This window comes from Spinacia oleracea, chromosome 1 (genome assembly GCF_020520425.1).
Source record: "Spinacia oleracea cultivar Varoflay chromosome 1, BTI_SOV_V1, whole genome shotgun sequence".
NCBI lineage: Eukaryota > Viridiplantae > Streptophyta > Magnoliopsida > Caryophyllales > Amaranthaceae > Spinacia > Spinacia oleracea.
In genome coordinates this window covers 96,786,974-96,813,202 of record NC_079487.1, presented here as the reverse complement: position 1 = coordinate 96,813,202, position 26,229 = coordinate 96,786,974, and the positions used below count along the sequence as shown (strand labels likewise).

Genomic DNA, 26,229 nt, shown 5'->3' with positions numbered 1-26,229 from the left:
ATGAGGCAGATACATCGCTGGTGAACTGCGAGTCTGCGATGTATCCTCCCTCCAAGAGGCAAGAGCTAGTAGCCTAGTACAGGTTCAACTTTACAATGCCATCACTTACACGAGTTCTCAATTTCAATTTCTTCAAATTTCCACCTCCAATTTTATCTATATCTCATCATCTTTTCGTCAAATTTCATTACTGCGTTCCTCCTCACAGCTTTAAGGTTCGTCATTTGGAGATGCTACTTCCATTTTTCCGAATTTTAATTTGCTAATCTAATACTAACATATGAAATTTGCATAATTTGACAGGTTTCCAGGTGCCCAAACGAGGATTGCGATGATTTTTTGCCATGGTTGGAGACGAAGGCTGGGGTTCAGATTTCTGAAGTGCTTTCAATTGGAAATTCTGATTTTGGAAGGTTCAATTTTTTAATTTTTTGATGGTTACATTTATTAGTGTTAAAAATTGTTGTGAATTTGAAATAGATAGTGATGAGATTCTTGCTAGAGAGACGAAACGAGTAATAGTCTTAGCTATCACAGCAACAGTTATAACCTTTCTTCTGAATTTTGAACCTTTGAAACGTTTGTGAGCCCCATTGTTGTAGAATAGGGAAGACTACGGCTTTTTGCTTGTATCCCAAGCCAACCTTTGATCAGTTGTATTCATTGTGCACTGTAAGTACATTCAAGTGTTTATGCGTCTCACACATGCACTGTCACAAATACAACACTTGTCAGACTCGGCTCGACCATGTTTTTGCAGCTAGATCTTAATTTGAAGTTCTCGAGAAATTTTCGAGTTTTTCCTATTTAAAATTATTTGGCTCACGAACCGACAATAAGTTTCCTGGAAATTTGTTCATGTTGTGCACTCCCGTTTTATGGAATTAATACAGAAAGGTAAACTCGAAGTTTCGTGCTGAGAGTATTAGCATACTGCTAAATAAAGGAATGAACAAGTAATCTGTAATGTCAGCACTAAGCTAAAATGCAAGCTTGAAATCTGGAATTATTTTTTAGAAGTATTTTGTTAGTTTCTCTAGTGTTTTTTTTTGTTTTATTTACTGATTGAAGAGGGGAAGGAGAAAAAGATTAGATGAAGCGAGATATGAAAACGTGGTGCTAAGCTGTCAAGTGAAAGGAAAATGAAATGTAATTGGCCAGCTTAGGGTATGAGAATGTTGAGTGATGTTTTATTTCTATTCGTCAAGAAATAAGTGTTTTGTCGTCCCAAGCCACTAATCGTGAAATCCAATTATTAGTCATTACTTATTTTGGCTTAAAAAATAGTATGGTTCCTCTGTTTTCCAACATATGCATTTGGACACGTTTGCCAACGCACTGAACATATGTTTTATACGGTATATTAATAATCAAACATGGTCAAAGTTAGTATAGAAATAGTGTAAAAAGCCAAATGATAAATCTATTGAAAAATGGAGGAAGTATGTTACTAATATTTCCAAATTGTGGAGTATTTTATTCTTCGTGTTCAGTTGTGACTTGTGAGTGTTGGACTATAGTTGGTGAGTGTTGATGATGATTCGATGAGCCGTTTTTTTTTTGCCTTTACAGGTCCTTGTTTGCTTGTAAGAGTATACAAGCTGGAGACTGCCTACTGAAAGTTCCTTTTAATGTGGTAATTGTTCTGGAGGAAGTTCTATTACATCCAAGATACTTAACTACCTCAACTTTTCTCAAGAAACTGTCACTTTTGAATTGACAGCAAATATCTCCTGATAATGTCCTGCCTGAAATCAAGCCCTTACTCACTGATGCAGCAGGGACTGTTGCAAAACTTGCAATTGTTATTCTAGTCGAGCAGAAAAAAGGTCAGGTATGTTTTGAAATTCAGATAATGACCCCAGCTGGGATGAAGAACTATCTTTAAATACCGTAGACTTACATTAGTCAAAGATTATTAGTTTATTACTGTTAGGTGTCACTGGCTTATCCACTTCTTATTAAAGTAGAATGATCAACTATTATTTGATTTTTGGATTGTGATGGAAATTGGATATCTATGTCCATTTCTGTTGGAGTCAAAGATTCATTTGTTCTTTGGCTGTTGAATGTAATGGACTAAATCAAAATGACTCTTAAAACCTCTTCGCTTCCTTTCCATGAAGTAGAAGATGGTCTTCCCGTTGTCGTCCCATTATCGCTTTTGGGTCAATTGGAAACAACCTCTCTGCAATTGCAGGGGTAAGGTTGCGTACACCCGACCCCCCCTTACCTCGCTTCTTGCGGGAGGCTCTTTGAGGCAATGGGGTAATGATAATGATGATGGAAATTGGATATCTCTGCACTTCTTACTTATTTTGGAGAGTAAAATGTGAATTTGTTTAGTGTTGCACGCCCCCCCCCCCCTATGGACGAGGTTCGGCATTCTGCACTGGATAAAGTTGATATTGATTTTAATTTGCTTTGGTAGGATATTTACATTGTCTATAGGATCTAAGTAAACTGGTGTTTGATATTATGTTTCCCTATTCTCCCTGGCAGAGTTCTGAATGGGCTCCTTACATCTCTCGTCTTCCTCAGCATGGAGAGTTGCATAGCACGGTAGTTACATTACCCTTTTTTTGGATATGTTTTTTCTTATATTCTTGCATTGTGTTGTGCTGTGAATAGCGTTTTTTTTTTGTTAATTCTGGCCTGAATTTTGTTTCCCTGGTCTTTTGCGTTATTGTCAATTTTCATTTTCTTTTTCTGCACCATTTGACAAATAATCTCATGTATAAAACTATGTGTATGTTTACCTTGTTTAAGTGTTTTCCGTGATAATATACTTCCATCAAGTTAGCAGGGGTAGTTAATTTGTTGTTAATTAGTCATTTACGTTTCTTACTTTCTTGTTGTTAATTAGTTGTATTAGGCTATTAGCATTATCGGGAATACTAAGCATAGTTTTTTTTTTTTAGTTTACCTGTATCTTTATTTTTTTGATATTTTTTGATATGTGGGATTGTTTGAGGTCACGGCCTAAGTTCACCGTGCAAGTTGAACAACTAGAATTTAATGTTTTGAGCTGTACAAAAGGTAGTCCAATCTATTGCGTCTGTGAATCATGGAACAAGGTCATGGATTCAAAGTCTTTGTCTGAAATTTAAGTCTTACATGATGTGTTATAGGACATTGCTTGCAGATATTTGGGCATTACCAAGATGATATGTAACACCCCGACAATTCCCTTTTTCTAAAACAACCCTTTTATAAATATAACTATAGAGAATTATCAAGGCATTATCGCCCGTGTGGAAACGTACGGCTTATTCAGAATTTTGCAGCGGAAAACATAAAACTAACTTTTAGGTTCATAAATAATTGATTACATATTAAGTCCAAAACCAATTAACGGAAATAAAGAAATACGAATAGTACGACAACTTTCAAATATAAGTTAACAAATTAAATCACTTAATTAAACAAATAGAACTATAAGCTCTCTAATCCCGATCCCAATGATGCATCATCTTCAAACCTGTAGATGGGCAACGCTTATTGATCCTTAGAGACTGCTCACCAAAGATGGGTCATCACAGGATCAATAGGCATAGCCATGATCAACACACACAAACAAAGCACGTAATCAGCAAAGCTGAGTACTACATACTAAAGCAATAATAATCCTAACATGATACTATTAAACATAATTAAGGGCAGACAAAGCATGATAACCTGACGACCATACTTAACTAGACTAAGCTAGACTGGACTAGACTTTTATAACAATAATATTAATTTAATTGAAATAGGCAATGGACCGAGTTTTCTAGCTAGGCGAGGTACGGGCGCGACTCCGTAACCTCAGTGACCTGCGATATCGAGGAACGTTTGACTGAAAATAGGACGCGGTGATCAATCCGGTCCGAATGAAAGGCCATGGGCTACCACCATGAACCCCAACTCCTGTTTGTCCGTCACTTTAGACGTGCACAGTCTAAAGCTATTGCTACTCAGTTTCACTTTACGTGATTTACAAATTGACACCCTGTTATGACTCAACAATCACATAAGGCATGCAACTCACATTTATTTATAACTGTTTTTATCTTGGAATTGAGTAAGTGATCACAAAGGCATCAAACAAGACTCATTCCAATTAACTCCAATCTTTTCTTTAATACTGATCAACCCCTGAATATGGGTATAAGGTTTCAACTTACTAAATGAGGTCCTCCGCCCTCATAAAGTAGTGAAAAGCTAAAAAGGGAACAACAATTAACTGATCTGAATTATATACTAAATAATCTAGTGTTCCCAATAAAACATGTTTGCATCAATCTTCCATACTAACATGTTATAATCCTCAAAATGCAATAAAGGTTTAATATGTTCATCCAACAGTATCGAACATGCAATTTCAACCTGACTAAGTTCATCCACAACATTAACATAACCAAGTTCATCAATAATTCAACATGGTTTCAACAATTAGCACACATTCCAAGCACACAGGTATGTACGTACCTTGTGTAAACAAACTAATAGGCCACTTTAACACTTTCAGAAGTCGCCTAAAGAGAATTCTCCGCCTAAAACAACCAACAAATATTCCCAATCAACTTCTAATCACTCACAACAATAACAAAGCATTCTAAATACATCCTAAACATATTTAGAACATTCCGTAACATTGAAACGTGCACATTTGATTTCCTAGCATCATAATTATTGAATTAGTGATTGAAATTCGTTGAAAACTCTTCGCAAACATTATACTTTAAATTTCCAGCAATATAAATTCGTTTAAACTTCGTCAAGACCAAAGTAACATGCTTAGAACATCCCAACAATAATATTAATAATCCACAATCATCCTACCATAATTTAAAACCATTAAAACCTTAAACATTCATACTTTAATAATTAAAATCATTATTTCAATCAAATTGCATAATCTGAAAATTAAATTATTAATTACGCAAAACTTAAAATCTAAAATTCATCATTAATTTGTAAAAACTATAATTTAATTCAAGTAAAACATGAATTATATTAATAAAACGTAATTAAAACATTAATTAGTTTTAAGGGTTTAAGAATTAACCAAGAGAGAGAGAATGAGTTTGCCGACGGGAAAGGGGCGGCGGCAGCAGGCAGGGAGGTGCGGCAACAGGATCTGGAAGGGCCACAAAGGCTAGACACCGCAGCTGTGGCGCCGGTGGGTGGTGGCTGTGCTTGTTGCGTGCGAAAGGAGAAAGGAGAGAGGGAGCTGATGGTCGGTGCAGCAGCGTGACAGCAGGTGTGCGACTGCTGTGAGGACGACGGCGGTAGGGGTTGCAGCGACACCGATGGAGTGGTGGCTGCGCAATAACAGAAACGTGAGTGAGGAGGAGGAAAGCCAAGTAACCATGAGAAGGAGAACGAAGCAGCAAGAAAAGAACGAAATAGAAAAGGAGAGGAAGGAGAGGGGGTTACCAGCGAGGATGACGGTGGTCCGGTGGCTGGGTCGACGGTGGTCCGGTGGCTGGGTCGGCGGCCAGCAAGGTTACACGTGAAGGAGGGAAGGAGAGAGGAGGGTTTTGCTTTTTTTTTGATTTTCACGTGAAATTGAAAAGGGAAGGGTTTTGGCTTTGCTAATTGATTTCACGTGAAATAGAAGAGGAAGAGAGGAGATTCCTTGGGTTTTATTATTTTGGGCTTCACCCATTTGGGCTAGAGTTTGGGATTTAGTTTTAGGATTTCAATCCAAAATCTTTTAGGATTGTTTTCTAAATTCAATCGTTTTTCGAAATCCGAGTTCTTTTCAACATCAAATTTTAAAATTAGTTTTGATTTCATAAATCGTTGAAACATTTAAAATGTATAAAAATAAATATTCGTAAGTTACATATTCATTTCTAAATTTCGTAAATTCTATTTAAATATAATTAACTATACGTTAAAATATATTAATAAAATGTATAATATTACGGGGGATTACATGATATTTGATTCATCTTTCAGGAGTTGCTTTTGTGCTTCACACAGTTTAGTTTCTGCTATTTTATCTTGTAGGTTTCATGGGTAACTTTCTTTCTCAAGCTTGTTTTCGAGAAATTCCTCTTGTCAATTCAGTTTCTAGAATATGCCTAGTCAAACACATGACTTCCTGTACAGGTTGTTATGCTCACAAGTCTCAAGCCTTTTTTCCTGCATTTAACCTAAAATTTTCACTCTTTGGCATATGTTTGAGGCTTTGTCTTTACAACTTGGCATAACTCGTGTCTCGTGCTGATTTTACTGGAAGTGCATTAGAGAGGTTTTAATGTGTTACAAAAAGAGTTATGTTGTACTTTTCCTGTTTCTCGTTTGGTACAATGATGATTGTTTTAAGATGTTATTTGATCTACATCTTGGCATGACAGTAACCATCTTTGGAATATTGTTAGTAGACTAACTTGAACTGATGACGCAGTAGTATTTCTCTATAATGTTGTAGATAATAAAATAATAAACCCTATTATTTAATGTCGTAGGTAATGAAACATAGATTACTGAACACAATCTTTTCACACCTTTCATAACTGATACCCGATTTCAAACTCTCTAAGGTGCTTGTTTCAGCTGATTATGGTATTAGGTATGGGTTTGGAATTGGCCAAACCCATACTTAATGTTCGGTTTAGTTATTTAACAAAATCTGAAACCTGGGGGACCCACCCTCCAAACGGCCGAGGTATGGGTTTCTCATACCCAGGGGGGAGATGGGTTTGGAGGAAACTTCCACCCCTGGAATCAGCCATCAAAGCCTCTTCCTTTTCTATCTCGTTCAATGACCGCCATCAACCTTAACGAACGTCAGGAAAGCCTTGCCAGTGTTGCCACCATAACTTCCAATCACCGGCCACATGTAAGCAATTCACCAATCACACCATATCCACCACGACAACCACATACCTCCATAGAAAAACAGAACAAAAATAATGGACTGCTTATAATAAAAAATTAGAAAAATTAAACATGAACTAATTTCCATCTAGATTAATAGATTTGGCCCAAGTTCCAAATTCTAGATTTAGAACTAAAGTTGACCTCTAAAAATTAAATGTTCCCCGTGACTCATGAGAGAGGCAATGGTAGAAGATGATGTGAAGAGAGAAGGTTGTTTGAACAAGCAGATCAAGAAGAGAAAGAAAAAAGAGAAAGTTAAAATTGAGCTCTGCAAATTCTCAGTGAGGCATGCGTAGAGAGGAAGGTGGAACCGTGGAAGGGGAGCAGGTATAAGACATGGAGTATTTTAGATAATGAAACCTTGGCATTAACAGAATAAGACCCACCTAAACTTGGGTATTCTAGAATCTCTCTCGTTTTTTGGTTGTAGAGTAAGATCCATTGTTGCTTACCTAATGCCATCACACTCTCTTGGGTAAAGCTCGAGGTAAGGACAGAAAGGAGAGTTGAAGAGCATATTAAAGACCATTAGACCAGCTATGTTATACTTCTCCGTCACTTGGAATTTTGAAAAGAGCTTCCCTAAAGGATCTAGAAGAGTTCCCTAATTTTTACTATTCTGTCTTGAGATTTTTGGGTGTCTTTTTGTTGAAGAGGTCTTTTGGAGGGAAATGACGAGTTGATTTGGCGACATGACAAGAGCTGTTGTGATTCTGTAAAGGGCATCTGCAACTCCATTGATGTGTGGAAGATGAAAACTCCTCCTAAAGCCTAAAATTTTTCTTTGGCGGAAGACAAAAAGATCCTAAATACCAATTGATGATGGTAACAGAAGGAATTGTTTCATTGCTAGCCATTTTATGAAAACTTTGCTAAATTTTGGTCAGAAATGAAGTGTTTAAGTCATAAAGTGTCATGCCAACATCGACATGGGTACTCAAAGGTAAAATGCTGAGGCGAAGTAACAAAGATAACATGCACCTGATAACAAAGACAAGGTTGACTTCCATCGATTAAGATAATATTTGGTTGAGGTTTGAAGTACAAGCTACCATTCTTCAAGGGTAGCTTGTGAGATTTATCCAAGTGATAATTTACCGTGCTTTGTAGTCACACTGGTGGTAGGTGGCCAACTCCTTATATTCACACACTTCACTCGTTAATGGAAACAACCAGAGAAGAGGAAAAAGGCTATATATCCATAAAATATTTTTCTAACAGTTTACTTGGAATAATAATGCTCTAAGAAAGGTGAATTTTCTTGAGCTAACATCATGTTTGGCGACAACCGAGGCTCCAATTACACAGTGACTGTAAAATAAACTCAAGAAAGATTTAGACGATTACTTGAGTATTTTGCTTAGCGAAAAGCTTGACATGGATGACACTTAAATAGAATAGGTACAAGTAGGAATCTCAAATAGATGAGTCAGGGTGGTTTTCTGACGAGCTAGTCTCGTTTATAGATTGCTCGATATTATTCTTGTTATTGATTTGTGCTATAATGGATCTGATGTTATTTTTGTATGAAAAGATCTTCAATTTTCAACAAAAAAGAGTGACCTAACCAAGCCTTAGTTGAGCTTTTTTTAATTTATTGAGTTTGGACTTTCAACTCTGTTAGCTTTGAGCCTGCCTACATGCTTGAGCTTTTTGAGCTGCAACTCGGACTTATCTTAATTTGTTTGCATCCTTAGATGCAAGAGCTTATATTTAACTCACATGAAGGCTTTGTCAGGGGGGACAGTCGATTTGGATTTCTCGATAGCCAATTATAGAAAGAAGCAAGTAATTATACGTTGCTTTAAAAGGGGAGACTTCATCTAGCAGTCAAAATTGCAGTAGTACTACTTATGATGCTCATCCCTCTCTGTCTTGCTAATTATATGTGGTGTATGTGTGTGTGCATTCACAAAATTGTTTATTTGAAATATGTAAGAAATATATTTAATTGCAATGCACCACACCAACTCGCCCATGCTGAAAACGTATGCAAGAAGAAAGACAAGGAAACCAACAACACAAGACAAGGGGACAACTGCAACAACATTGGCAGAAGGAGGGAACGACCTCACTTAGTGGAAACGGCCCTATGGCTCATTAATGCATTTTGTCTCTGTCACTTAGCTTTAATTGTTTTTGTCTCATATTAGAATTCTGTCTATAAAAAGAGAGAGAGAAAGAAGCAGAGAATCATCTTGGAAATCATTGATATTGTGGGAGAGTGAGACCTCTCGAAAGTCTCTAGGTTGTAACAAGCTTTTAGCTTTTTGGTTCCTAAATATAATATCTACCTTTCTCTCTATTCCCTGTGTTTGTGTGAGTTTGCTGTAAGGAAATTCTGAGTTCCTTGCACTTGGTATCACAGCAGGTGAAGGATGCCAATATCAAACTCTCAATGTATAGATGGGGTGGAACAGACCATTGGTGAAGTTAAGGAGCAGCTCGGTTCCCTCGAGGGGCGAATCGAGGGCTTGGCGGAGTCCATGGGAAGGATAGTAGCAGAGGCTGTTTCGCAATATATGGGAAGCTTGAAGGAAACCCTCCACGAGGAGGCGCAAAAGAACCAGGAGCGGCTAGATACCACGACAGACATGTGGGACGGAAGAATGAACCGTTTCAGAGAGACTCACGTCGGTCAAATGGCCGAGATGAGGGCCCAACAAGAGAAATTCCAGGCTGAGATTCGAGAAATAGTGGCTGGGATCAAAGGGAAGGGGGGCAATCGGCACTCCGAGGAAACAGGGGAGAACGAGGGAGAGTTTGGAGGGGGGCACCACCAGGTGTTCGAAAAAGGGAGAGGGAACTGGAAGTATAGAAAAATAGAGATGCCGGTGTTTGAAGGGGGAGATCCCGACGGTTGGATTCTCCGTAGTGAGAAGTATTTCCTGGTGTGCCGCTTAACAGAGGAAGAGAAGGTGGACGCCGCGGTGGTGGCAATGGAGGGAGAAGCTCTGAAGTGGTACCAGTGGCTGAACAGAAGGGCTCCGGTGGTCTCATGGGCGGACTTAAAGGCACGTGTTCTCCGACAGTTCCGACCGATGAGTGGGGGATCGCTGCATGAACAATGGCTCGCCACCGTTCAAACCACTACCGTGCTAGACTATCGGCGGCGGTTTATTGAGACGTCGACGCCGCTGACCGACGTGCCGGATAGTCTACTCAAGGGGCAATTCATTAACGGGCTGAAGGAGGATATCAAGGCGGAGGTGAGGTTGCTGGACCCACCCTCCCTAGAGTTGACGATGGATGTGGCGGTGCGAGTGGAGGAGAGAAACCAGGTCCAAGGCTTTAAAAGAGGGAGTGGAGCGGTGGCGGGTCAGGGTCGACCCGGATTCGGATCCTTCTCTGCTTATGGGCGTAGCACAACTATGGGTGGGTCGAGTGGGTCTGGATCAGTGAGTGACAATTTAAGAACCCAAACAGTGGGCCAGGCCCAAATCTCTCAATACTCTCCACAGTCCAACCCTTCGGTCCAGAACAGAAACAGCACCAATTCAAGTATGGGCTCTCACAGTTCCGTCAATTTAAGTCGAACTTTCCCAAACACAAACACGCACAAACCCACTGGTGGTTTCTGCGGCTTACGGAGAAGGAGTTACAGGAGAAAAAGGTAAGGGGGCTCTGTTTCAAGTGTGACGGGAAGTGGGAAATTGGCCATCTCTGCCGGAGAAAGGAGTTGAGCGTTATTCTCATTGATGAGGATGAGGCGGGTGACTGGTTTGCGGAGCCCCATCAGGAAGAGTTAGCCGACGACGTGGGCAACGTGGCGGCGGAGGTGACCTTGAATTCGGTGGTGGGTTTGTCGAATCCGAAAACTATGAAGTTAACAGGCTGATCGGAGGGCGTGAGGTGGTAGTGATGATTGACCCGGGGGCAATTTCATCTCTCATAAAACAATTGAGGAACTCCAAATTCCGGTGAAAGAGTCGAATGGGTTCGGAGTGTCTCTGGGAAATGGCGACTCGGTGAGAGGGACCGGTTTGTGTGAAGGGGTGGTGGTGACTCTTAATGATACGGTGGTAGTGAGGGAGAATTTCCTTCCCCTCAACCTGGGAAATTCAGATTTGATTTTGGGGATAGAATGGCCGGAGAAAACTGGGTACAGTGAGTAGCAATTGGAAAACCCAAACAATGCAATTTGAGTCGGAAGGGAGACCGATCACCTTGCGGGGTGACCCATCACTGACCCGAACCAAGGTATCCTTGAAGGCCATGTTCAGAACAATCAGAAGGGAAGGAGGAGGAGTGTTGCTGGAGTTAAATGAGATTGAAGCAAGTCCAGAGTACGGTCAAACAGTAGGGGAAACCGGTGCTACGAAGGGGGTGATTGAGGAGTTTCAGTCGGTTTTTGAGATGCCGCCGGGATTACCACCGAGAAGAAGCCGTGAGCATGAGATTATACACCGGGAGGGGAGTAATCCGGTGGGGGTCATGCCATATCGTTATCCGCCGTACCAGAAGGATGAAATTGAAAAACTAATCAAAGAGATGTTGCTGGCAGGAATAATTAAACCCTCAACAAGTCCCTTTTCAAGTCCAGTTCTGCTTGTCAAGAAACGAGATGGGTCCTGGCGCTTTTGCGTGGATTATCGCGCACTGAACCGAGAGACTATTCCGGACAAGTACCCAATTCCCGTTATCGACGAGTTGCTTGACGAATTACATGGAGCGGCAGTATTTTCTAAGCTTGACTTGAAGTCGGGCTACCACCAAATCCGTGTGAAGGAGGAAGACACACCCAAGACTGCTTTCCGGACACATGAGGGCCACTATGAGTTTCTGGTCATGCCCTTCGGGCTAACCAACGCCCCGGCCACTTTCCAGGCCTTGATGAATGAAGTCTTCCAGCCATATCTACGTAAGTTTGTACTTGTGTTCTTTGATGATATATTGATTTATAGTAGTAATATGGATGATCATATTAACCACTTGCGGTTGGTGTTGAGAAAGTTGCTGGAACACCAATTGTATGCCAACTATAAGAAGTGTGAATTTGCCAAGGAGAGGGTGGCTTATCTAGGCCACGTGGTTTCTGGTAGTGAAGTGTCGGTTGACATGGAGAAGATAAAGGCAATGACTGAGTGGCAGGTTCCCAGAAATTTGAAGGAGTTAAGAGGTTTTTTGGGCCTCACAGGCTATTACAGGAAATTCATTTTTCACTATGCACATATCCCACAGCCACTCACTGAACAACTCAAGAAAGATTCGTTTGGGTGGTCAGACAAGGCCACCGAGGCTTTTGAGTTACTTAAAAAAGCTATGTGCGCGGCTCCGGTGTTGGCTGTGCCTAATTTTAAGAAGGTGTTCGTGGTAGAGACCGATGCTTCGGGTTCGGGCTTGGGGCAGTTTTGATGCAAGAGGGAAGGCCCATTGCATTTTACAGCAGGGGGTTGGGACCTAGGGCACGGTCCAAGTCAGTGTACGAAAAGGAACTTATGGCGGTCTGTTTATCAATACTTAAGTGGAAACACTATCTTTTGGGCCGACACTTTGTAGTGCGCACGGACCAGCAGAGTCTGCGATTTATCACACAACAGGCGGCTGTGGGTGCAGATTATCAGAAGTGGGTAAGTAAATTGATGGGCTTTGATTTTGAAGTCCAATACAAACCCGGAACCTCGAACCGTGTAGCAGATGCTCTGTCACGAAAGGAGTACGGAGAGATTGAATTCGGGGAGATGGTATCTACTGTAAGGGTTCCTTGGGGGGAATTGGAGAAGGAGATCAATAACGATAAATTCATTTGTTGCATCAAGAAGGAGATAATGGCTGGGCAAGAAAAGAAAGGGTTCGAGGTGGTTAATGAACGGCTGCTGTACAAAGGGAGGTACGTCATCCCCAAAACATCGACCATCATTCCGAAACTGCTACATGAGTACCACAGTTCAGCAGTTGGGGGACATGGGGGCGATGTTAAGACGTACCTACGTATTGCTCAAGATTGGTTTTGGGGTGGAATGAGGAAGGTGGTGGCTGAGTTTGTGAAGGGGTGTGAGGTCTGCCAACGCAACAAGCTGTCCCAACAGAGACCTGCAGGCCTGATACAACCCTTACCGGTCCCTTCACAAATTTGGGAGGATATCTCCATGGATTTCGTGGAAGGCCTACCTGTGTCCAAAGGCGTGGACACCATCCTGGTTGTTGTTGATCGTTTGTCTAAGTATTCGCATTTTGTGGGCCTCAAACATCCATTTTCTGCCATCTCAGTTGCTGAGCCATTCGTGAAGGAAGTGGTAAGGTTGCACGGATTTCCCTCCTCCATAGTTTCCGATCGTGACCGTGTTTTCTTAAGTATATTCTGGAGAGAGCTTTTCCGCCTGCAAGGTACTGCCCTTAAGCGTAGCACGGCCTACCATCCCCAAACTGACGGTCAGACCGAGGTGGTAAACAAGAGACTTGAAGCTTATCTTAGGTGCTTTGCATCGGAGAAACCCAGAACTTGGGCGAAGTGGCTAGCTTGGGCCGAATTTTCACAGCACCTCACAGCTCCACAAAGGTAAGCCCATTCAAAGCAGTTTATGGGAGAGAACCACCATCAATAATTAAGTTCAATCGGGGGGATACAGTGGTGAGTAGCCTGGATGAGAGCCTGCAGGAAAGAGATGTGATGTTAGATGAGCTACGACTTAACCTCTTTAAGTCACAGCAGTATATGCAGGATTGTGAGAATGGTAAAAGAAGAGACGTGCAGTTAGAAGTTGGGGACATGGTGTACCTGAAACTCCAACCATACCGCCAAAAATCCATTGCCCAGAGGCCATTTGAGAAGCTGGCAGCGCGTTTCTACGGTCCCTTTCCAATCATCCTAAAGGTTGGCAAGGTATCCTACAAGCTACAACTTCCCCCGGAGAGCAAGATACACCCGGTTTTTCACGTCTCACAACTGAAACAGGCGGTGGGCAGCACCCTCACTCCTGTACCTATTCCATCCCACTTGACTGCTGACCTGGAATTACTGGTGGTACCAGAGGAGTTAAAGAGTGTGCGCACAGTGCAGAGGAAGGGGGTGGACGAGCTGGATGTGTTGATCAAATGGAAGGGGCTATCAGATTTTGAGTCGACATGGGAGGATGCACAAATGATCAAGCTTCGCTTTCCTGACTTTCACCTTGAGGACAAGGTGAATTTTTTGGGGGGGAGTATTGCAATGCACCACACCAACTCGCCCATGCTGAAAACGTATGCAAGAAGAAAGACAAGGAAACCAACAACACAAGACAAGGGGACAGCTGCAACAACATTGGCAGAAGGAGGGAACGGCCTCACTTAGTGGAAACGGCCCTATGGCTCATTAATGCATTTTGTCTCTGTCACTTAGCTTTAATTGTTTTTGTCTCATATTAGAATTCTGTCTATAAAAAGAGAGAGAGAAAGAAGCAGAGAATCATCTTGGAAATCATTGATATTGTGGGAGAGTGAGACCTCTCGAAAGTCTCTAGGTTGTAACAAGCTTTTAGCTTTTTGGTTCCTAAATATAATATCTACCTTTCTCTCTATTCCCTGTGTTTGTGTGAGTTTGCTGTAAGGAAATTCTGAGTTCCTTGCATTAATGCTTGCCAGGTTGGCCATGTTGTGTAGTACATCTTCTGTTTTATGTTTTCCCCTGTGCATGATCTGAGTTTATATTGAAGTTACAATGTGGAAATGCTTCCTTATTGTAGATATTTTGGAGCAAAAAGGAGTTGCAGATGATACAACAAAGTTCAGTCTACCAGGAGACGCTTAACCATGAAGCTCAAATTAGAAAAGTTTATATGGACATCAGACCAGTAAGCATCTTCATTTTTATGAGGTTATCCTTTATTTTCATGTATCATCTGCAAAGCATTAGTAGGCTTCAAATTGGTCACAAGTCAGTATTTAGTCAAAGATTGTAGTATATTGATATGTTTTGCATTTCAAATGACCCTGTCTGACAATTTGTACATGTAAGGAAATGAGTATGTTTAATAGTCAGCAAACGATTCCGACTAACGGTCAAAAAAATTATATGAACTTATGAAGTTTATTTATAGGACTTATAAATATGTTTATCGTACTCTACGGTGCTATAAATTTAAAGAAAATTTGGCATATACTGGATGTTAAAATAAGATGTTATTAATCGACTTTGACGTTATTATACCACACATTTTATCCACAAGGTAAGAAGGGAAATTCTCATTGGTGGCCCTGTACTTTTTGCTATTTCCTTTTGGTAGCCAAATTTATTGTTATCCTCACAAAAGAATCATGTATTCATGATTTTTCTAACACGTGACAATAGTGATAGTTTTTTTGTTAATGAATCTATTATTACGTTATATATAACCTCTGTGAACATTTTTCACTTAACAACATGTTTTCTGTTTTCTCCTCAAACAATGCACAAAGCATCACCATCTTTATCATCCCCACCATCTCTTCCAAACATCCACAGTTGTCCACCATCTTCCTCAAAAATCCGCTGCGGGACTATTAACCCAACCGATAAAAACCCCTTATGCACTGAAAAGTATTTCCAACCACTACACTGCTACCTGCACCACCAGAGACCACCTGCAAGTCTAAACGGAACCGCTTCCCGCATACTCCTCTCTTTCATCCCTTGCTAAGATAAAAAAAAAGGTCCATTTTTGGCATGTGCTGCATTGTACAATGTAAATTGTGAGGAAACCATGTTTTTTATATCATAATTTGATCCATTAGATATGCAAAGGCTCTGAGAAAACAAAAGGGAGTTCTTTGCCTTGCGTACGTGTTGAAACTTCCGTGTCGACACTTGAGAGTATATTTTTTTTCTATTAAGTACTCTGTAATCTCTTGTAAATGGTCTGTTGTTTTCCTGCCACTTTGACTAGTGTCAATGCGACCCCTGAATGAAAGAAGGATTGATATAGCCTGTGTCCTTGGCATATTTCTGGTTTTCATCTTGTCATTTTTCATTATATCTATGATTCAGGTTTTCGACCGCTTTCCTGAAATATTTGAGGATGTTCAATATGAAAACTTCAAACATGCTTATGGTCTAGGTATGTGGATATAGTCAAATTGATTACTGATTGTCTTATTTTCCCCTTTTTCTGTGATAAACAGATCAACTGATGATTGCTGCTGCACTGTTTTGTAATTATGTATTATCTAGTTGTACTTCGGACAATATTAGGTTCAAAATGATTTTTATATGGTAGATTTAACATTTAAGAAAAGAAACAATATTGATAGTCATTGTTTTAGATGTTACGTACCAGTAATGTATCTTTAGGCACTGCATATGGCTGTTGAACAGCTTGAACCAATTACAAAGATCTGCGTGGTCCTATTATGTGTTTTTTGATGCCATTATGTTTAAATTGCAAAATTTTCAGTTGCATCTCGAGCCTGGGAAAGCACGAAAGGAGAATCGCTGGTACATTCATTCTAGAGATTCAGGAGTCAAGTATTTATGCAAAATATATGTACATATGTCATCATAAACTAGTCTTGAGTCTTGAAAATCATCTCTCAAATTGATTAAAGGTTTCCTGCAGATTCCATTTGCAGACTTTTTAAATCACGATGGAACTTCTGAGTCCGTTGTATTATGTGATATAAACGAACAAGTATCAGAGGTAGGACTTTGGACCCACTTTTTTCTACGTGTTACTACAGTTGTTGTTTCCAGAAGAGACTTGTATACTACTTTTAGCTCCCAAGTCTAAGGAAAATGTCTAAACACATATGGATGTTTAGCACAAACATTGTGCTGTAGTTAGATATTGCTTTGTCTTTGTGGCTGCTTTAGCCTACCCTCCAGACACGGAATGATTGGATATAGTTTTGTAGAAGTTTCTCTAAACTATCACTATGAACATTGCTCATACGCGCTCAACTTATCCTGGCTCTAAATTCAACTTACCCTTAAGAGTTAAGACCTTTGTAGCTCTAAATCTGAGATGAACTGCTAAATTTGAGCATAAAAGTAAAGCAGAAATTATATTAACTAGCGTGATGGATGAAGAACACAAAATCGGATACAATAGGTAGTGACTTGAGGCCACCAATCTCTAGGTTAGTGACTTGAGGTCACCACTCTCCAAAGCCTAAGCTTTACCAAATTCTCAACATATCCTCTCATAACCTAATGTGCCCTTATTTATAACCATTCTACTACAACTACCTAATTTGTCTTCTACCTAATATTATTCACTACCTATTATGCCCTCCCCTTACACTTGGTTCATTACAAAATCCTAATACCTTCTGCAGATCTATAAACGTTATAATTTTCATTTTTGATATGCCAATATCAGAAATTTGTGATTGCTGCATTTTGTTTAAATATATATATATATATATATATATATGAAATGACTAATATTATTAGTTTAATATTACTTGCTTGATTTTTAGCTCTGATACACGTTTTTCTATCTAACTCTAATATCTGATGCTGTTGTTACTTTTATGTCCGCATTAAGGATCAAAACTAAAAGTATCCTTCATAAAAATAAAAAAGAATCAAGTATTAATTTTGCAAATGCACTCACTATATAGATTAAGCCAACACCACACAGTCACACTATAAGGGAGGATTTTAAAACATAAATAATTGACTGCAAGTTTGCAATTTGATGCAGATTGGTGATATTAGTTTTGTTGGTCACTTATTATGTTCTTATATTGCCTAAAATATTTATCTCCATCTAGCTTAATTGTCTAGTTCCCCAATCTCACTTTATGGATGGAAATCATTGTTGGCATATGCTGTGAATTAACATAGCTAAGTGACCAAAATATTAACATTAATGGCAGAAAAGAGAGATTAAAGGAGGAAGAAGAAGGATTAGGGAAGAACAAGTAACGATATGACTGTATTAATGCTAATCATTAATCAATGTGCGATGCACCAAATACAGACTAAGCCAATCATTCGAGAGGAATGACACTCCCCATAATTAGAACTAAATGACTAATTTCTACAATATTCAACATGATTTCCCTCTCCCGGATTATCACTATATGTAGTGTGTTTTCTCTAACACCCCCAAGTGACCCAGAACTAACTTATAAGATTATGTCTAAAGCGCCCCTTCCCGTTATATCAGTTCATTGCATTACCGGCTCCCCAAACTTCCACCTTGTCGTCAAGGTGAATAGTAGTCGCTACTCAATATCGGCAGCAACAGTGGCTTGCATAATAAGTGAGCTAGTTCATTAGGGGAAAATTTCTATGAATAGAGCATATTAGATAGATGCAGAATCATGTTGAATATTGTGGAAGGTAATTATAAAGCCTGTAGTTGGGAGAGCGCCATTCTGCTTGAAAGAATGGCAAGGCTGTAATTGGTGATTAGTCTCCTTCAGTAGCAATAATTCAGTCATACCTTACTTGTTCTTCCTTTAATCTCTCTTTTATGTCCATAATATCGCTGTTTTGGTCTGTAATTTATGCTAATTTATTGCAGCATGTCAACTTCATTTCAAAATAGGGTTCCTTGACCATTGACACAAAAAATGTAGCTGGAGAATCCTTCCTGTTGGCTTTCTCGCACAACTTTGGTTTCTGTTTTATTTATTAATTATTAATCATTCAGTTAAAACTTGCACTAGTCTCCTATTAATAACTCACTCACTCTCCTGATCCTTAAGGTATCCACTCAATTGAAGTGCAACTGATTTTCTTCTCTTCAAGTATTATCATCAATAGTAGCTTGAAAATAATGTTGTTAGTTATTCATATAATATAGTTACTGTTTCTGTCACTTAACTAGGAATTTTACACATACCTTCTCTATCTGTGACCCATTTCTGCATGTTGTGCTAGCAGTAGCCTGGTGATTGAAATCTTTTAAAGGAAAGTAAATTAACTTTGAAGTGATTTTAGAAGACTTCATGCTGTGTTCTATCCCGTAAAGTATTTATCTGCAACTTTTTCTGTGTTTTGTGGAGCTTTCTTTTCGGTGTCCCCATAGAAGTTAACTAGTGAGCTAACCCTTTCAATGGACCAAATGAAGTATAAAAGAAGGCTTTGATTGATGTATGAATTCTGTTCCTCATATACTTAAATTTGGACTAAGTTGTTACTTAATTTCCTTTATATGGCTGATGACTGTAACTTGCAAGAATGCTGAATGCATATTATCGACTTCCTAGTTTATTTCAGCTCTACTTCTATGGATTTACATACTCCGTATCTCATAGTGTTGGCATTTGTATATTAGATGTGCCGACTGCAGACTGATTAAACATTAATTTCTTGATTCTCATGACTGGAGCAGTTTATCGATATTTAAGGATGGAGTAATAGATAGATAACACAGTAGAAATCGCAAGTGGGCAAACCTTTTACTTTTTGTACAATAAGCCTTTTAATACTTGAGCAAATTTTCTTTGAGTAAATATTTTATAATGTTGCACCTCAAAATAATATCTTCTTCTTACCTTTTAGGTTATTGCCGATCGAGATTATCTTTTGGGTGAAGAGGTGAGGGGATCTCTTTATCATATTATGTCTTAGCAGCCTTTTCTGCATAATTCTTTGTTCCAAAGTGCCTCTTTTAAAGTGGCCGTTTTTTTTATAAAAAAAGTGCCTCTTTCGAATTGGGCTGTTTTGAATTTTTGGGGTTTCATTGGCATCTTTAGCCTTATGCAGGACACTAGGATTTACTGAATGCAACTGTAATGTTAGCCTCGTTTATTTTTTTCCGGTCCCAGTTCATGAATGAAAGATCTCTTGCCCTATTATCCTTCTCTTTTACTTCTCATTTTTAGCTAAAATTGATTGCTCAGTAAATCTCCAACAAGTCGATGGAGAACATAACAAATGTTTGGCGTTGAATAATTCTTTTAGATGCTTTATGGTATTGCAAGATCTAAGTTTTTTGTTGAATCATCAAAGGCCTCAATAAGCTGGAATATTTCCAGTTCCAAGGCAATAGCACCACTGTAGATGTGCTTCCTCAAAAGTCTTGTTTTTCTGTCATTACCCTTTGGGTAGGATAGTGAAATAGCGAATTTAATATTGATTAATGAGGTTTCTTTTTAGCCTTGCTGGTCATTTTCTTTCCTATTTATTCGTTGTTTCATCCTAACATTTTCAATCATGGATAATTCTGCTATTATTTCTTTTTTTCCCCAGAGTGATACTCCTAATATAGGTTTAACTTCAACTCAAATCATTCTTGGCTTCTGCTTGCCTGCTTGCCTGTCCATGAACCCATATTTGTTTGAAAGTTCATGTCCCTTTCAACAATACTTTGAAAGTTATACTTCACCCGTTCCATATTTATTGCACCTTATGGGTTGGGCACTAGATTTTATGTTAGTGGGAAAAAGGAAGAGAGAGAAAAACAAAAATACAAACTTGCCCATGTGATTGCAAACACTAACTAATAAATCAACAAGAGTTAACATGTAAGGATATATTGGATATTTGTAGTGTGAAAGCAACTATTATATTTCCTAGAATGGAAATGGCGCAATAATGTTGGAATGGAGGAAGTAGTTCTTTTGGATTAAAGGATGGTTTCGGGAAGTTGTTAGTGACTATTATACTTTGGTTATGATACAGTTAATTTTAGTTTCTTGTTACGGTTATTCTTTACCTCCGTCTTAGAATGTGTTCTGTATATCAATCCATTTTATAGGGATACTTCAAGTTGTTGTACCCTACTCTATCTTTGAAGTTGTGGGTTCCCTATGTGTGGTAACGTCTGTTTTATTTTGTAAGCTCTTAGCACAACATAATGGGCAGAACACGGGTTTTACAAGAAACTGTTGCAAAATACTTGGTGTCATTTGCTCCACTTTTTTTTAATACTCTTGGCTTGTTTTTTTAGATATATAGTGAGCTAACACGCTACGTCACAATTTCTTCAGGTTTTGATACGGTATGGAAAGTTTCCAAACTCAATGCTGTTGTTAGACTTTGGATTTACAGCTCCGTGTAACAAGTATGACCAGGTTAGTATTCAGATATATTGAAGATGGAAACCCCAAGGGCTTTTACTGTGCTTCATCTCAGTAATAATTAACAAACTAGCAATGAACTAAGTCAACTAACGTACGGAGTATTATTTTTATTTTTATTTTGGTGCTGATATCATATACTACTTGCGTTCCTGAAAGTTGTTAACTAGCTTGCTTTATTCTACTTTTGGCATTACTCCTCTTACCCCAAACCATTTTCACTCCTCTTACCCCAAACCATTTTCACCTTTCAACTCCATCTTTCTTACTTGATCCACCTTTCTCTTATTCTCTACCTACTTCCCCCTCCCTCTTTTTGGATCAACTGGATACTCCGAACTTCTATACTAGGGCTGCAAAATGCTGACTGGTATATTGTCACCATCAGTATCCTTTGAATGGAAATATTCGCTGGTGCTTGTTTGTGCGTGTGCTTAAGCTTTTTGGAATCTGTCACACAATGTAACAAAATCCGATGCTTGATTATAGCCGCTACCCTTAGTACCAACAAATTCAATTGCCAGGTGAGCTACTCTTCTGGTTGTTTGGTAAATGAGAGTAGAACTTCAAAAGGTTTGGATTCATATGCTGATGCATGAAACTGACCGGTAAACTGATATTCTGCCGTTTACACAACTTGTTTAGCCTCATTCAAGACCTGTAAATCTGTAACACAGCTCTTTTCCCTTTTTCTCTCATTTGCAAGAACATGGTATTCAAGAATCAAGGTCAAGGGCCTCAAGGCAGTTGGCGCTTTTCTGCAATCCTTTTTTGGATAAAGGGTGTATGTATTTCCTGCCTTTGGCCAGTTTTTGTTAGGTTCTAGCTCATCTTGAGTGCTTCGAAGGCTTCTCCAACTATTCATTACTTACCTAGATACTGGTGTGGTGTTGCATAAATTTGAACCTAATGTGGTGAAACTTACTGCAATGACGCTCTTAAATGAGATATATACCAATTTAACACCTTTTATACCCACTTTTCAGGTTACCATTCAAATTGACATACCTTGCAATGATCCTCTACGAGCAATGAAGTTGGACATTCTGCAGAAGCATTGTTTGCCAAAAGCCAAGGATGCAAACTTCAGCCCTTCTGGGGCCTCTTTTGTGATAAAGTATGCACATTTTCTCATGGTCCCTTTTACCATTAAGGGATTAACCTTCCAGTTTAAGATTAACTATCTATGATTGTAATAAGGAAGTGGTCTACAATAGTAGTCTAGTAGAAAAGCTTGCATAAGCGGAATGACACAGTTTAAGATAGCGATCATATGCATTTTCTTCACTAATAGTTTACCATTGACCTTTTTCACACTTAGACAAGATTTATTACTTGTTACAGAAGTATTGTTTAAAGGCCGTATAATTTGGTATCAAGCTCTTGAATAAGTTCATTGCTCCAACTGAGAAAGAAGTTTTTTAATGAAGCTTGATGCAAACCCTCGTAAGCTTTCAGTTTTTCCTTTAGGATCTGGATTGTTTGCTATTAGGTCTAATAGTTCTGGGATGTATTTGATTATTGCTCCCCATCTCTTTTAGATGCATATTAGGTCTTACAGTGTTGATTAAACTATATTGTAGCATTGCACATTTATGTTTCCTTAATATCTAATTAATGTTACAGGGAAGTGAAGTCATCTAAAGGAAAGGGGAAGGGAATTCCACAGTCACTTCGTGCATTTGCTCGTATCCTATGTTGTACCTCTTCTCGAGGTTTGTTTATCACTTTATCATGCATGTTTACTTTCCAAGTGTTTCACGACTTTATGAAACTGTAAATCATACCATTCTGTCCTCCAAACACTTTCTTGATCAGTGGCCGAAATGCAGAATTAAATGAACTGGCTGTGGAAGCTACCCGACATGATGGCCGGCTGGCACGAGACCCTTTGGTTAAGAGGAGCTTGGAGATACGAGCCCATGAGATCTTGTTGTCTCTAATCGATGAGTTGATTGAGAAATATAGTGTGTCAATTAAGGTAAGATTATCGAGGCTCTGAGAAGTACTTGTGCTTAGCTGTTACTCTGATTTAGGATACAAGTGTTCTGTAATATTTAATTGGACATGTTTTCTGGTTAATATTCTAGCATCCCTCTTTTCTTTTTCCTCTCTCGAACTCTATTACCAATTTACCATCACAAAAGTTTTTCAAATCTTCCAGCAACTGACTTCTAATACTCCCTCGGTTCCATATTATAGTGCCCGTTTGACATTTTTCACGGGAATTAAGGAATTTGAAAAATAACATGATTAACAATTAATATTGTTGTATTTTACTAGAAAAGTACATAATTTATTTTATTTTTCAAACAAAAAGACAAAAGACAATAAATGTATGAATGAGAGAGGGATGATTGTTGAATAAAAGAAATAAACAACACTATTTTCCATGGTGCAAACATTAATTATGGGCCCATATTTTGTAGGTAAAAGTAGGAGAATTGAGGTATATGAGTGGTTTGGTAAGAGTATGTTGGGAAAAAATTAATTGATTAAATAAGAAATTGTCAAAGTTGGGACAACATTTTGGGACACCCAAAATTGAAAATAGACACTATACTTTGGGACGGAGGGAGTAATTTTTTACTGTTTGGGGAATAAGGATAGCCTATGCTATGTTGGTATTGCAAGTCCTTTCCTAGTTGAAGTTTCTTCTTGAAATTCATGAAACAAAATATATCGTGATGTCACATGTCTATGTTTTTTCTATGTTATCCCTAACTGTTACATTATGTCCATTTCCGATGGAGCCAAATATTCATTTTTTCTTTTGGCTGTGGTAAGTAATGGACTAAATCAAAATAGCTCTTAAAACCTCTTCGCTTCCTTTCCATGAAGTAGAAGATGGTTGTCCCGTTATCGCTTTAGGGTCAATTGGAAACAACCTCTCTGCAATTGCAAGGGTAAGGTTGCGTACACCCGACCCCTTCCTTACCCCGCTTCTTGCGGGAGCCTCTTTGAGGCAATGGGGTAATGATAATGATGATCCCTAATTGTTACATGTCCATTTGCTATTGGTTTATTTGTTCTTTTGTACATGACATTGAGACTGATCAAAATTCAAAATCTGTAGCTATTCAAGATTTTGACTTAAATTAAGTACCTATAATTCCTTTTCCGATACTCCAGTTAAAATGGAGTCCTTGTACTTTGTAAAGGATGATTTCATGGTTACATTTACAACCTTCCACTGGGAAAAATCCAGTGGAATCATGCTGTATTTTCCCTGTAACATGGTTTTGCTGGAAGCATAAACTCAAATTTGCATGGACAAAGTAGGACTGAATGATTGATTTGTTGAAATAGCCAAACAAATTCATATTTTTTTATAACACCCTGAAGGTGGCATCTGATTTCTGGTATGAGTTTTTTTGATATTTTCTGCTATATGGTCCTTGTCTGATTTAGAAAGTACATACCATACAGTCACTACATGTGGTAGAATCCACCAACTGTAGGAAGTTTGCTATCAGACGGCAAATGGCTCAAGATCTCCTTGCTGGGGATGTTCGTGTCCTGAGATCGGCTTCTGCATGGCTGAAGAATTACTGTAAGTCTTATACAGATCACGAAAAAACCATCGTAAATCCTTTACAAACACAGCAGCAGAGCTAAGACCCAAATCTCATAAATCCATCCTCAAGTCTTTATTCAGCTACCTGTCAATGTAGATTGATGCAATAAATGATATGGTAATTCTGATGACTAACACGTCTACTTTCAGTAGTTTTGTGCTCATCCCTTGTTCATGGTGGGAGGGTGCCTGTTTTCTTTTGGACGCGGTACTGGTTATTTGGTAGGGGTAAATGTTAATATTGTCAAATTATCTAGTATTGTATCTGCTACTGGTTTTTTGATTGGGAATAAATGGAAATATTGTTGAATTATCTGGTAATTTAGATTGCTTCAAACATGTAACTGTAGTATGGGAGGGTTGATAACATGCAAAGAGCCAAGTAGTATAACCTGGTCTGTGGTTGTATGGTAAAATATTTTACATGCCTATGTCTTGGATTTTTATTTTGTATCAACTATCAAGTGTAAATGTTAATTTGATTAGTAGTGGGGAAAAATAAAAGAAGCTATCATTGTAGATATTTTCCTCCCCCCTTATTTAGGGGCTATTGGGATGAGAATTTTTTTTATCCTCTCCCATTTCCCCTGTACATAGTATTTTGTAATGGGAATTTTCTTACCCTCCTCTGTAGATTACATGGTATTTTAACATTTACACTATTCACATATTCTACTTTAACTATCTTTTGGTTATTTATTCGTCATAAAAAAAACAGTCACATAAGATATTGTTATACATGTATATTTTCAAAATATTAAGTTTTCATACTTTTTAATAATTAAGGATATTAATGGTTGAATTTATGTGTTGGTGAGCATGAAAACAGAAACATTCCAGAAAAAACGTGGAAGTAATATCTTGGTCTTATGTAATGCATAAGCCACTCATGAGTTATAATGCATAAGCCACATGGGATGCATGTTTAGCAATTGCCATTATTTTATTTTATTTTGACAATAGCTACAAAGTACCCAAACGACTAAACAAAAGAAAGACCAAACATCCTACACCTATTGGCCACATTATGAGCCTTGGCCACTTCTTCCCTTGGGACCTTGAGTATAGAGCATTGCCGAAAAGTAGAGCCTAAAGCTTTGATTTCCTCAATGATACCCATTATTGTTATGTCTACCACCTTTCCCGTGCGGAGATTAGAAACTAAAGCAGATGAGTCAGTATCAATTCGAATTCGATCAATTTGCTTTTCTGAGGCCCAAGTTAGGCCCAGAAGACAAGCTTTCGCTTCTGCATGATCTGAAGAGACTGCCCTACCATGTTGCCCTGCCGACTCCTCTAACTCTGAGAAATGATTAGTAGAAACCGTCATTCCCCATCCTGCCCTTCCAGTCTTCTTATCCCACGATCCATCAACCTGCAAAACAAAATCATTATGTAACTCCTTTTCTTGTCCAATATGCGCCATATTGAAGCCCTGAGGCTCTCTTGGCCCATCTGTTGATGATTCTAGGTTCCGCTCTATAAAGGTATTCGCCTCCTTTAGGTGGTTAACCCACGTCGCTAAAACCGCACCTGGGTGACCCCCTCCCCTCTAAAGATTCTTGCATTCCTCATTTTCCACAGACACCATAGCAAAGCAATGAATCTTCGAACACGATCTCCGTTCCACCCATCCTCGCTATGAAAAAGCAGGATATATCTTCGTACCCATTCCTTTAATGGTCACGATTCATTTTCTGAAGGATCGATTTGAAGTGAACAAGTCGTCCAACTCAAATGAGCAACCGAACAAAATCTCAAAACGTGTTGTAAGTCTTCCTCCCTATTTCCACAATAACTACACTCAGAATCACAATCCATTCCTCTTCTCACCAAATTAGCCT

At 38.8% G+C, this 26,229-nt stretch overlaps 1 protein-coding gene and 1 long non-coding RNA gene across 5 annotated transcripts; one reads left to right on the top strand and one right to left on the bottom strand.

The window, feature by feature from the left end:
- Nucleotides 1-24,816, top strand: LOC110789652 (fructose-bisphosphate aldolase-lysine N-methyltransferase, chloroplastic). 4 transcript variants are annotated; one of them, XM_021994356.2, is made up of 16 exons: nt 1-215; nt 304-413; nt 1,573-1,636; nt 1,724-1,834; nt 2,503-2,562; nt 14,541-14,648; nt 15,821-15,890; nt 16,227-16,267; nt 16,389-16,469; nt 19,289-19,324; nt 20,719-20,802; nt 21,515-21,592; nt 21,795-21,925; nt 22,435-22,523; nt 22,641-22,789; nt 24,238-24,816. In XM_021994356.2, the coding sequence occupies exons 1-16, from the start codon at nt 96-98 to the stop codon at nt 24,424-24,426; spliced, it is 1,521 nt and encodes a 506-aa protein (XP_021850048.2). In that variant the 5' UTR covers nt 1-95; the 3' UTR covers nt 24,427-24,816. The 4 variants fall into 4 exon arrangements, with proteins under 4 accessions (XP_021850048.2, XP_021850049.2, XP_021850050.2 ...); XM_021994357.2 differs by lacking the exon at nt 19,289-19,324; XM_021994358.2 differs by lacking the exon at nt 21,515-21,592.
- On the bottom strand, nt 3,280-4,772 carry LOC130467922 (uncharacterized). The gene is made up of 2 exons (XR_008927980.1): nt 4,471-4,772; nt 3,280-3,515 (listed from the first exon to the last, which is right to left on the bottom strand). It is a non-coding gene; the product is annotated as an uncharacterized lncRNA (long non-coding RNA).
- Nucleotides 24,817-26,229: the final 1,413 nt, after the last annotated feature.